General features: G+C 42.0%; 1 protein-coding gene and 1 non-coding gene across 2 annotated transcripts; both read right to left on the minus strand.

Moving 5' to 3' along the window:
- Window positions 1–2,428: 2,428 nt before the first annotated feature.
- Window positions 2,429–10,182, minus strand: LOC149767897 (ent-copalyl diphosphate synthase 1, chloroplastic-like). Its single transcript, XM_089929463.1, has 15 exons — window positions 10,051–10,182; window positions 8,935–9,026; window positions 7,638–7,728; window positions 6,903–7,191; window positions 6,624–6,807; window positions 6,306–6,520; window positions 6,094–6,214; window positions 5,899–6,011; window positions 5,547–5,776; window positions 5,180–5,295; window positions 4,996–5,094; window positions 4,657–4,905; window positions 3,852–3,990; window positions 3,507–3,716; window positions 2,429–2,848 (listed from the first exon to the last, which is right to left on the minus strand). The coding sequence occupies exons 2-15, from the start codon at window positions 8,964–8,966 to the stop codon at window positions 2,615–2,617; spliced, it is 2,322 nt and encodes a 773-aa protein (XP_089785589.1). The 5' UTR covers window positions 8,967–9,026; window positions 10,051–10,182; the 3' UTR covers window positions 2,429–2,614.
- A 1,020-nt stretch (window positions 10,183–11,202) lies between these two features.
- LOC149767898 (U6 spliceosomal RNA) lies at window positions 11,203–11,303 on the minus strand. Its single transcript, XR_016400089.1, has one exon. It is a non-coding gene; the product is annotated as a U6 spliceosomal RNA (small nuclear RNA).

Genomic DNA, 11,303 nt, shown 5'->3' on the forward strand with positions numbered 1-11,303 from the left:
TCACGAACCCCTGATTAAACATAAATATTAATTATTTAATTAATTTAGAAACATAATTTAAAATAATTCCAACCCCTTAAACTCCTAAGTTCAAAGATCCAAGAATGGGTCCCCAAAATCAAGCATAGACCCTAAGAATAAATAGACTAAATTCCAAAAATCAGAATCCTTTAAACCCAAAATCAATTGTGGCCCAACACAGATTAGGCCCAACTGAACCAAACCAGATTACAGGTCCAGATCAGATCTCGGGCCCAAACCAACCCAGCCCACAGATCCAATTAGGTCCAACTCAGCCCAACACAGATCCCTAGCCCAACCCAAACCAGGTCTGATCAGACCATAACAAAACCCATTCATATAATAGGTGGAACCGGTTCACAATTTAAACCCGGTTCAAAGTCTGGTTCACCCTTAAGGCACGGATTTCAAAGAAAGGAAAAACCCAGGCCGAATAAAGAAGGAGAAGAAGAAGAAGAAGAAGAAGAAGAAGAAGAAGAAGGAGAAGAAGGGAGGAGGGTGGCTGGTGGTTCCGGTCGGCCCTCGGCAGTCGACCGTGGCCCTCGGCGGCGGCGCTCGGCTAGCTGCCGTCGGCTACCCCACCATCATGAGCGGCGGAAGAGAAGAAGAAGAAGAGGAGAAGGAGAGGAAGAAAGGGAGGAAGAAGGGAAGGAAAGAGAGAGGCTGGGGCTGGAAGGCCCGGCCCCCCGTTCATCCACCTCCGGCTGAACCTATTTCGGCCCGGATTGACCCCGGCCGGCCGTCGTCGGCCGGCCGAATCTCCCAAAAAGGAACTTCCCCTAACAGGGGAAGTAAAACCCACTGATTCCCATCATTTCTCTCCCCTTAAATCCAAAAAAATAGGTCTATGTTGTCTTGCTCACCTCCGGTCGTCGACGATTGTTTCCCCGGTGGCGATGGCGGCTCCGGCGACGATGGGGCTCCGGCGATCTTCTCAAAAGAGGGGAAAAAGAAGAGGAAGGGATGGGCTCTCAGAGAAAAGAGAAAGAGAGAGAGAGAGAGAGAGAGGGAGAGAGGGGAAGAGGGAAGAGGGGGGGTGATGCGGTGATTTCGCTGGCCGTTCGGCCGGCGTGGTCATCGTGGTCACCCCCACGATGACCCAGCTGAAGTCGGCACCCCTTGCCGACTTTAGTTCGTTGGGCCCTAGAACGGGCCCAATTCAAGTCTTCACATGGTGATTGTTTATGCTTGCAGTATTATTTTGTCAGTATAATTAAACAGTCCGAGTTTTTTTTTCTCTCTTTGGAATCTGAAAGTGACTACTGAACATGTAGGATGTGGTGTCTTGCCTATTTCCACATGCTAAAAGACAGGCACTCACAAACACTTGTTTGCATACATCTAAATATAAACAAAGGATGTGGCAACTAGTTGTATGATTGAAGGCACTATGACTTTCTTTCTCAGTCCATTCCCTTTCATGGTGATGATGGGTTACTGTCGAAGCTTTTGTTGAGGTCTCTTGGTTACTTGTATGCCCATAAAAAAGCAAGTACAGCACCCAGTCTTCTAGCCTTCCGCTGAAGGTACCCATGTCGAGTATTTTACCTCGTGATTCCAGACCACGCCCATGTTATAATGGGCTCATGCTAGGTACTGACGCTTTGTTCTGGGTCTGTTTGATGGTTTCCGCCCTCATGCATTAAAAACAGCTTCTTCTTCTTTTTTTTTCTCTGAGCAGAGATAAGGCTCACTTTGTGGATCTCTTTGTGAGGGCATCCAACATGCCGGCCACATAAACGTAACGAAAGGTATGCCTTCTACCAGCTTTACCACATAAATCTTACCAACTTGTCCACTTTTTATGATGAGAACCTTAGGTGATCAGCTGACAGCGTAGGCATTATGAGAATATGCCTTGGGATCACTATGATGAGTGGAACCATTACCCACTATGAGCATGAAAATTGTACGACAGTGTGTGCTCTGAAATCCATCAACAGTAATCAGCATACAAAACATGTTCAGAATAATCATGTTTGACAACAGCCTGTAGGGTTCACTATAAATAAAGGTTTAATGACCATAACCATGACCATTGTATACTCTTCATATTTCATACAAAAGCATTGCCCACTTTGAGACCAGTGTATACACATGATTGTGCCATGTGGGTTCGAATCGGAAAGCCCACATTCATCTCTTGCAGTGTTCAAGTAGTGATACTAATGCTACTAGGGTGGGTGCATGATGGAAAGCCTATTGCATGCATACTTTTTTAGCAGCTTCATGAGGATCTATGCAGGTGTGTGTTTAGTCCCACATCAGTTATTCACTGGGTAGATCTTAAATACTTATGCAGAACCCAAAAACTCAAATAATACTTTTTGGCTCGCAATTTTGGGTAAGGTTCTAAGTTGTTATAAATGATATCAACCAATAATATCCTACAGAAAACCAATCACACTCGATGAACATGAATATTATTCATTAAAGTGTTTTTACAAGGGATTCCACTAGATAGGTAGTGTTGCGCATAGCATGTATGCTAAGGTAGTTGGTGGTTAAAATTTGCTTGTAGGTGTAATAATTCTATGAATTCAGAACATTGATAGCAGCAACTTCTTTACATCTTGATGAACTGATTTTGATCTTATTTGCAGCCAGATTGAGCTACTGGCTTGAAGAGAACCTTGGATATGTGATGGTCGAGAGCAGCAGATGGGCAGTGGGCAGCATAGTAGAAACTTTTTGCGATGGTAAGGAACGTTTGCTTGGTTTGGCTGCTGAGACTAGGGGATCTTTGAAGCACGCACTGTGCTAACTCTTGCATTTCTGCTTCTACTGCCTTGTCCTCCTCGGATGTGGCTAAGTTCTTTGGGGTGCCCTGGTCAGAAGGGTATGAAATCCCTGTCAGCTTACAACTTACTGAAACAATTATGCAAGACAATGAACAACACTGTTTCCAAATGACACCTCAAACTTTAAGCCCTAGTAAGTATTCCAAATTCAAACATTGATTACCAGATACCAAAAGATTCAGAGCTAATCTTCTTCGTAAAAAGGATTTGTGTGGGCTAATCACACCATGTGAGAAACCAAGAATGTTGAGCAGCTGAAGTTAATCTAATGAAGGTCCAATCATCCCAAAAGGAAACCAAAGGAGTTCAAGTGAAGGCCTGTTGACATTGGTCCCACCTCAAACATCTCTATTTTGAAAGCTTACGTAGGTAAGGAGTATGAGCCTATTTACGGTGGATGATTAAATAGACGTGCACCCACTTGCATTATATGTATCATCTTGCTCGATCATCTTCATTAAATGGACATTTGAACTATAAACCCTCTCTAGTTTGCATCACGACCTAGATAAAGGCCTATATTGCAATATGTCTCACCTTATTTGGTCATCTATCATCAATTAAGCATAAACAATTTAAGTTGAACTAAACCTTTTAATTTGTAGCATGAGATGATAAAGAAGGGGGAAAAATAGACAATGTATAGGTTGGGCAGCTTACAGAAGGCATAACGATAAATCCTACCTGCTGAAGCAGCAAACGGCGCTGGAGCCGGCGACAGACAGAGGAGGTGAGCCTTGCCAGCCAGTCGAACTCCGAGTGAGCCGTCGCTGCCTCGACCGAACCGGACCGGCCAGCGCATATCTCTATGGTGCGGACCAGCAGCAACCCAGTCTCCTCCCGCGCGTGTTCTCCCTCGTCCTTGTGCTTCCATGCCAGCAACCACTCAGCCCACTGCCAGAAGACAACAGACAACAAAAGAAAAAAGAAAAAAAATGGGGAGAAGCTATTGGAAGTCAGATCCTCGATTGTTGGCTCTGATGGCACATACTAAGGTTTTTATTTTAAGGAAGAAAAAGGAATGCTCACAGCTTCTCTCAGGTGGCGGCCGACATGGTTTCCTCGGTTAGTCGGCAGTGCGTCGGACGCGATGCGATCGAGCAACTGCAAGAGTACTGGGCCCACCACCTCTTCTCCGCCTCCTAGTCCGCTCCTCTTCCACCCCAACCTGCATCCATTATAGTTGTAATTATACTAGTGTTTGGCAGGTGCCATGCACCTAGCTAATAAGAGAAAATAATATGCATAGTTTCACTCCCCAGTTTATTTTCCTTGATTTTGTTAGAAACAAAATGTGAAATGCCGCTAGAGAACAAGCCTGTTTTTATCTTGGTTGTCACTAGAGAAATCCAAAAAAAAAAGTCACTTCAAGCGGGAAATCCAAGGGAAACCGAACTTCACACACAAGTCGGCCATGCATCAATTGACTACTAAGTATTCTTGTTATCACCAATGATGCATGTAAATTATAAGTAGAGCTCCTAAGAGAAGCCAAGCATGCGAGAGGAATCTTTTTTGTGGTAGTTGAGGATATGTTTGTGCTCTTGTTGCTGTCATAGCTCGGGTGCTATGCCCCTTTACCACTGAAACGAGGTACCACGCTTGAAACATGGAACTGTGACGGGTTGGTGACTTCTAAACGGCTTCACTGCAGACGATTTGTACCGAATGGATCTTTGTTTTCTCTCTCTCTCAAAGCAAATAAAATGTAATTACGTGAAAACGTGGCTCCCATGCTGCCCTTTTTCCAGCTACCATTATGCCGATGATCAGATAATAGAGCAACAGGAAGCTGCACGTCACATGGCATGTCACTAGGGTGGTGGTGACGCACCTGGTAGGGCTTTGGTCGTTGCGTCCTCCATCGAGGAAGTCGTGGATGAAGGCCTGACTCATTTCATCTGAACACGACTCGCTGCGGAAGTACGAAGAGATGGCGTCGGCGACGATGGCGGTCCGAGCCCATGCCAGCCTCTCCGCCGCCCGGTCCGGTTCGAATATGCACGCTGCTGCCAGAAAATAGGCCGTGAGCGCGCCGCCCGCTCGCACCCCTTGCTTCGCCAGGCCGCTCTCCTCGCACCACCTGAACCCATTCATATATTATCCCCCCGCATGAGACATGACTAATAGTATTCTCGTCCTGTAATTAAAAGGAAAATAAAATTTTACTCACTTCTGAAGGCCTTCCCACTCCACCTGATGGTGTGCCTGGCATCGGTTGAAGTCGGACTTGGCAAGCTCCAGATACACATCGTTGTTCACGCGTGGCATCCTGCAACCACCATCACACGTATGAGCCATCAGGTTTCTAGCAGTGATAAGGAGCCAATTCTATAAGTCGCTTTTTTTTCCTTTACCTGTAGAGGGCCTTGCCAATCCAAACGACATCTGCACCTCCGTAATGCTCGATGTACAGCCTCGCCTCTATGCGTGGGAGACTGGCGTACCAGGGAAAATCCAGTGCGTACTCCACCTGCGCGAGTTAATGGATTCTGACACCCGTAAGCAACCACACCCGCCTCTTTCTTTCCGAGGAAAATTATTGACACAAATATGGAGGACTAGTCAACTATTCCCCTGAACGATCCGGTTCCAATCTAAGAATTTCCAGGACTGCCCGACCTTTTAAGATACTTTTAAGAAAAGGATAAAATACTATTCTACACAGAAGCAAAAGAAATTTCTAGCAAAAAATTCAGCAAGTGAGATTTGTAGGCTACTTACCTCACCGGGCAAGTCCTTCGTTATGATCCACCTGTCCAGGAACTGGTTGGAAGCTTGCTTTTCTCGGAGAAATCTACATGAGAAATCCTTGGCTTGCTCCAATATTTTCTCCCCAGGGAAGGCCACCTGAGATGCCCTGTTAAGGTTGTACATCTCACTGACTGCTGCTTGGCTCGACTGCCCAGCGAAGCAAAAGAAGCTACCTTCCTTCTCAAAATGCCTGAAAACATCTGCAACGATGGCAAGTGGAAAAAATAGTCCCAGACCACAACCATAATCACAGTTCATATCTCATTACTTATAATTAAACTTCTTGTTGTGGCCTCAACAATTTTAATTTGCTGCTACTCACCAGGAGACACATGGTATCCATGTAAACGGAGGAGACGGAATCCCATGGACGTATCATCCACATCATTTACTGTAGAATACCTCGTCCAACCAATCCCTTCCTCGGTCCAGTATCTGTCATTTAATCAAATGTTTAAAACTCGAAAGATCGGTAAATTCTAATGCTGATCATAACTCGTGCACAAAAAACTTTTACCTATAGACAAAATCCAGGCATTGTTTGGTCTCGGGTTCGAAGTACCGGGAGATCCCAAGGCGCTCCAACCGATCGACAGCCCACAAACGGTCGAAAAGATCCACAGGGTATAAATTGGGTACTGCAGAGCATAATATCACAAGAATTAATTTAGACAAAAAAAAAAAAAAAACAAAAACTGTATATATTATTTATGAATCAAATAGATTTACCTCCTCGGTCAAATCTTTCAACGATCTTCTGAAGGTATTTGAGGCACTTCTCGTCGTTCGTCTGCATGAGAGCATAGGCCGTCGAAGCAGGAGAAGTTTGGAAGGACCCATCAACACATTGGGGCCCAAAAAGCTTCTCCCAGTCCAGACCAGGCAATCCTTCTAGGGAATAGAGCAGTGTTGTTGGTAATTTGTGCAACACATCACTTGGGATCCTGCAATAAAATGTTGGTTTTTTTTTTCTCTTGAGAATATAATGCAGTAATGGCAAGTGCACAAGATATACAAGTGGAGTGAGAGAACTTTCTATTCCACTACCTCTTCAGCTTTAGGTTTCTTCTGGCATATATATCCTGCAAGGCAGGATCATCATAAGGGAGTTCCAACCCCAAGGCCTTGGCTCTCTCTAGGAGAGCAGGGAAGGCGATCTCAAAGCCCGTGAGCACCAGCTCTCCTTCTTGCTGAGCCAACCTCCACATATTGTCGCGAAGAAAAGAAATTCCTATCAAAACAATTTCTTTCAGCAACTCTTTACTCATTCAAAGACAGACTAGAATGCAGTGGACTAGTTCTAGAAAGGGATATGGGTATCTAAACCTCTGTCACAGATATCAGGGTGAGTATTCCATGATTTTAGCGCGACGACGCAAGCCAGAGTGCTGATTATCCGATCGTGAGCCAAGAAAATTGAGTCCCCCCATGAGCCATCAGGCAGCTGGTTTTCGATAATCCATTGCAGGCTAGATGGGAATTGAGGGTCTCCACTTCCATTTTGGTGCTTCACCAAGGCCACCCATGCTGTGTCATATGCCGAAATGCTTATTTCTCCATCATCATCCGTCGAGCTAAGCATCGACTTCACTCCATTAATCATCCCTACCATGTCCTACAGGCAAGAGACCACCATCAAACAAAGTATATCTTGTTACCAAACATCATCTGATCATTTATAATTTCAATCCTGTAACATGTTTGACACTCGGATATGCTATCTGTTTGATATCTCCAGCACTGGTGGGAGCTGTTAAGCAGAGAGAGGACGGGAAGAGAATAGTGCGAGGAATCAATGGCAAATCCACCTTTAAAGATGGATGGCTTATAATGTGTAGAAAATATTGGATTCGTGGCAATCAACAGATCGTGCCCTCAATTCCTCGCACTCGGTTCTTCTTCGAAGTGTTATCCACTCTGTACAACTGCTCAAAAATGACCCGCGCTGTTCAAGCCAATCTATATGCATAGGATATTATATCGCAAGGATAAGCTCGCTGGCATTGAATCAGGCCCTTAATTTTTCACTAATACCTAAGCTGTAGATTTATAGGCAATTACCTCCGGCACTTGGTCCTCATCATTCAATTTAGCAACTTTCTCTGGCCATCTGCTGACGGAAACCCGTTGTGGGCTAAATTTGCACCATATTCTGTAAATAGAGTTCATCAAAATGAAGAATAAGTTGTCAATTTTTCTTTGGCGTTATAATCAATTTTTCTTTGGCGTTATGCTAGCTAGAACCAAAATGGCTCTTTGGATGTGGGAGGATTCGATCATCTTGTAAGACCTTCTGGTGCCGGTTTTTCCATTGCAACTTATGAAAAAAAGAGTTGGGAGAGAAGGGGAAACCCTCCTGATTATAATTTATTCATGATTTCTAGGAACACGGAAAATCACCTCTATCATAGCTTTTAATATCTTTCAAAAATGGGATTAATTACAATTAGCTCCTTTTGATTCCTCATTCTCTTATCTGGAATCCAACACATTTTGAAATAAAATTTTTTTACAAAGGATCTCAATGGCTGATGAGTTCTTCGGGCATTCTAATACTTATATGGACGTTACATATAAGTATTGCCTTGTCGCCTACACATTCTCCCCTAAAAAATAAAAATAATTAATAAAAATTGTAGCTTTTCATTTTAGATAAATATTGCATTTTATCCTTAGGAACTCATAACAAAACTCGTTTTCAAAATTTTAGGAGAATATGTTATGGCAATACATCTTTTTCTGTGATAGTTTTGGCCACCTCTTGTCCAATTATTGGGATAAATAATATGAGAAAATAATATTTATTAATTTTTTTATCTCTTGTTACAATAGACCCTTATAACCAACAGTCATTATTTTCATTTTACCATCTCCTGAATGAAAATAATTTTTCAGAAAATCAATTTTTTCTTTAAAAAAGTGATTATACGCTCCAAAAATAAAAATTATTTATCTAATGAAAAATGAAAGAAAAGATGAGACTACTATTTTTTTTCTTTATTGCCTGCTTTGTTCTGTCCTAACAGAGCTATAATAACTGTTATTTTAGCATTTCTTTAATATTACAATCTTTTAAAGGTTATATGTTTGTAACTGTTATTGCAATTTTTATAGGGCGTTACCCTTTACATATCTCAAGTGCCTGACTTTATATAGATGTTGTCGTTGTGACAATTAATCAATATGCTAATCAACTGATCAAGAATGGCTTTGTTGTTTGCTGTACCGAATGGAACAGTAAATTCTGTTTTAGGTGCAACTAGGAAATAAATTATTTTTTTTAGATAAAGGACAAGAAGGTTTTTTTTTTTCAAAAAAAATAGAAGAGAACCAGAAGAGCTTTTAAGAGATTCTGTACCTGGAGTGCTTGGTTCGGATATTGCATGGCATCTCCAACGGGCAAGACGCAAGATATCATCTAGCCTCCGTGCGCACCTATATTACACGAACCTGGCACACGAACACAAGCAGGAAATCATTTATTCCATCCCCGTACTTCGGACCACCTTGAACAGGCAGCTCATAAAAGTAAGTTTTATTATTTTATTTATTAGTTTCCTGCATCAGGCCTGGATTACAAAACAATGAAGACAAACTATGTAGTGCTGGTCACGCGAGATCCACATGACACGAGGATGGATGGCCTTAATCTCATTTGATTAAACTTTAGGACTCGTTTGGTTGGTGGAAAAAGAAAAAAAAAAATATAGCCAACAAAAAAATAATGAGTTGTTTAATTAGAATTTTCAAAAAAGAGAAGCAATAAAGTTGTATTCTCATGTAAATATAATTTTTATATTTTATGAAAAAAACTTTTCTATAAGAAACATGAAAAAGTTACTTTTTTATGAACCGGAGATCACTCCATTTTTATTTTTTTTCAAAAAGATCCTTCAACATTAAAGAGGCATTAAAAACCTAGTTTTTGTTAAGAGTATAATAGGAATTACACATAACTATTTCAAAAAAGTGGATGGTTAACTGAATATAAGCACTTTGAAAATCTATCACTTTTCCATAGTCAGTCAAACATGCTAAAAATACTTTTCCAAGCATCTTTTTTTTGGAATCTGCTTCTCAGGAATAATATTTCTAAAAAGAAAAATTCTTTTGCAAACTAAACAAGCTCTTAATGTTATGTGTATAAATAAATATTATTTATAATATTTTCATGATACACTTCCGCAAAGAAGAAAAAAAAGAAGACAACATAATAGACCAAGAGGGGTGCATTCAGGTTCATATACAGCCTTAAGCACCCTTTTTCATGTGGATGAAATGACGCACCATTGCTCCATGGATCTTTGCCCTTTTTCTTGATACACTTCGAGCACCAAAAAATGAACAAAAAGCGGACAAAACAAAACTAAACTCTAGTTTGCTGCCTCGATGAAGAGATGAAGAAAGAACGAGAAACCAAGAGCAAAGAAATCGAGACTTCAAGAGATTGATGGACGAAAGGAAGGGGGCGTACTGGGAAGAGATATGGGTACATGAGGCCGCAGCAGCGTCGACGACGAGGGCGGTATCCGGGCAGCGGCCGAGAGGAGCATGGCTACGTGGGGGGCAGAAAGGTGGCGCTGGGGGAGTGGCGGGGGTTCGATACGCTTCTCGGTATAAGATGGATCGATGGGATTTAAAGGGATAGATGGAAGGCCAAAGAAGTTAAGAGGGAAAAATAATGGGAGGGATGGGGGCCTGGGAGGAATAAGGAGAGGGATAAAGAGGTGTCCCTTGCAGAGAATCCGTCTTCCTATCAGTGTCTGTTGCGCAACAAAGTCACGCCTGTTTCTTTCATTCCACGAAAAGGTGGCGCTGGGGGAGTCGCGGTTAGCAACAACTTTACGAGGGTGATCGGATCGATATGTTTTCGGTATAAGATGGATGGGATTTAGGAGGATGCAGAGAAGACGAAAGAAGTGAAAGGGAATGTGTGGTAGCTGTGTTTAGGCGACGATGTTGGACAAAGCTCTCAGGGCAAGACAAATTGGATTACATCCAGATGGCTAACGATAGTTTTCTGCCACAGGTCCAATATCACTGTCCAATTTAATGCTTGTGTACTCTGCTGAAGGGTGGTGAAATTGCAAAGAGAGCATGCGCTTATTGTGTTTAGGTAAAAAACGAAAGATTAAAGAAACATTACAGAGGCACCCTCCAAGTTTGGACCAATTAGATTTATATTTTAAAATTTTTTAAAATTCAATTAGCTACCAATGTAACAACCCAGGACTTCACCTAAAATGACTAACCGAAATATATTTTTTGAGTTCCTTAGTCCTCTATAGGTATCCAAGATTTCTTTGGTGAATAACTGATGTCGCACTATATACACGCCCGCACAGCTCCTGACATACTTCCTCGTTCAAATTCATTCAAATCTAATCATAAGTACCACGATAGGCCCGTGGTCTGCCTTCATTATCTCGTATTGTAGTATCCTCTAGTCCATATAGGCTATGGACCGAGTTTGCTCTGATACCATGTGTAGCAACTTAGGACCTTACCCAAAAAGGCTAACCACAAGGTTTTATTTGGATTCATTGATCTAGTATAAATATTCAAGATATACTTAGCAAATAACCGACGTGAGACTTAACACACGCTTGTATGAATTCTTCCATAAAAAAATTTGGACCATTTCTCGATTTATGTGTTATATGCGCAGGGCCCATGCCAATCTTCTCTATATCGTTTCAATTTTATCGTGTATATATATATATACAT

Source organism: Phoenix dactylifera, chromosome 3 (genome assembly GCF_051530095.1).
Source record: "Phoenix dactylifera cultivar Ajwa chromosome 3, Ajwa_hap1_PhDact_Kaust_v1.1, whole genome shotgun sequence".
Lineage (NCBI taxonomy): Eukaryota > Viridiplantae > Streptophyta > Magnoliopsida > Arecales > Arecaceae > Phoenix > Phoenix dactylifera.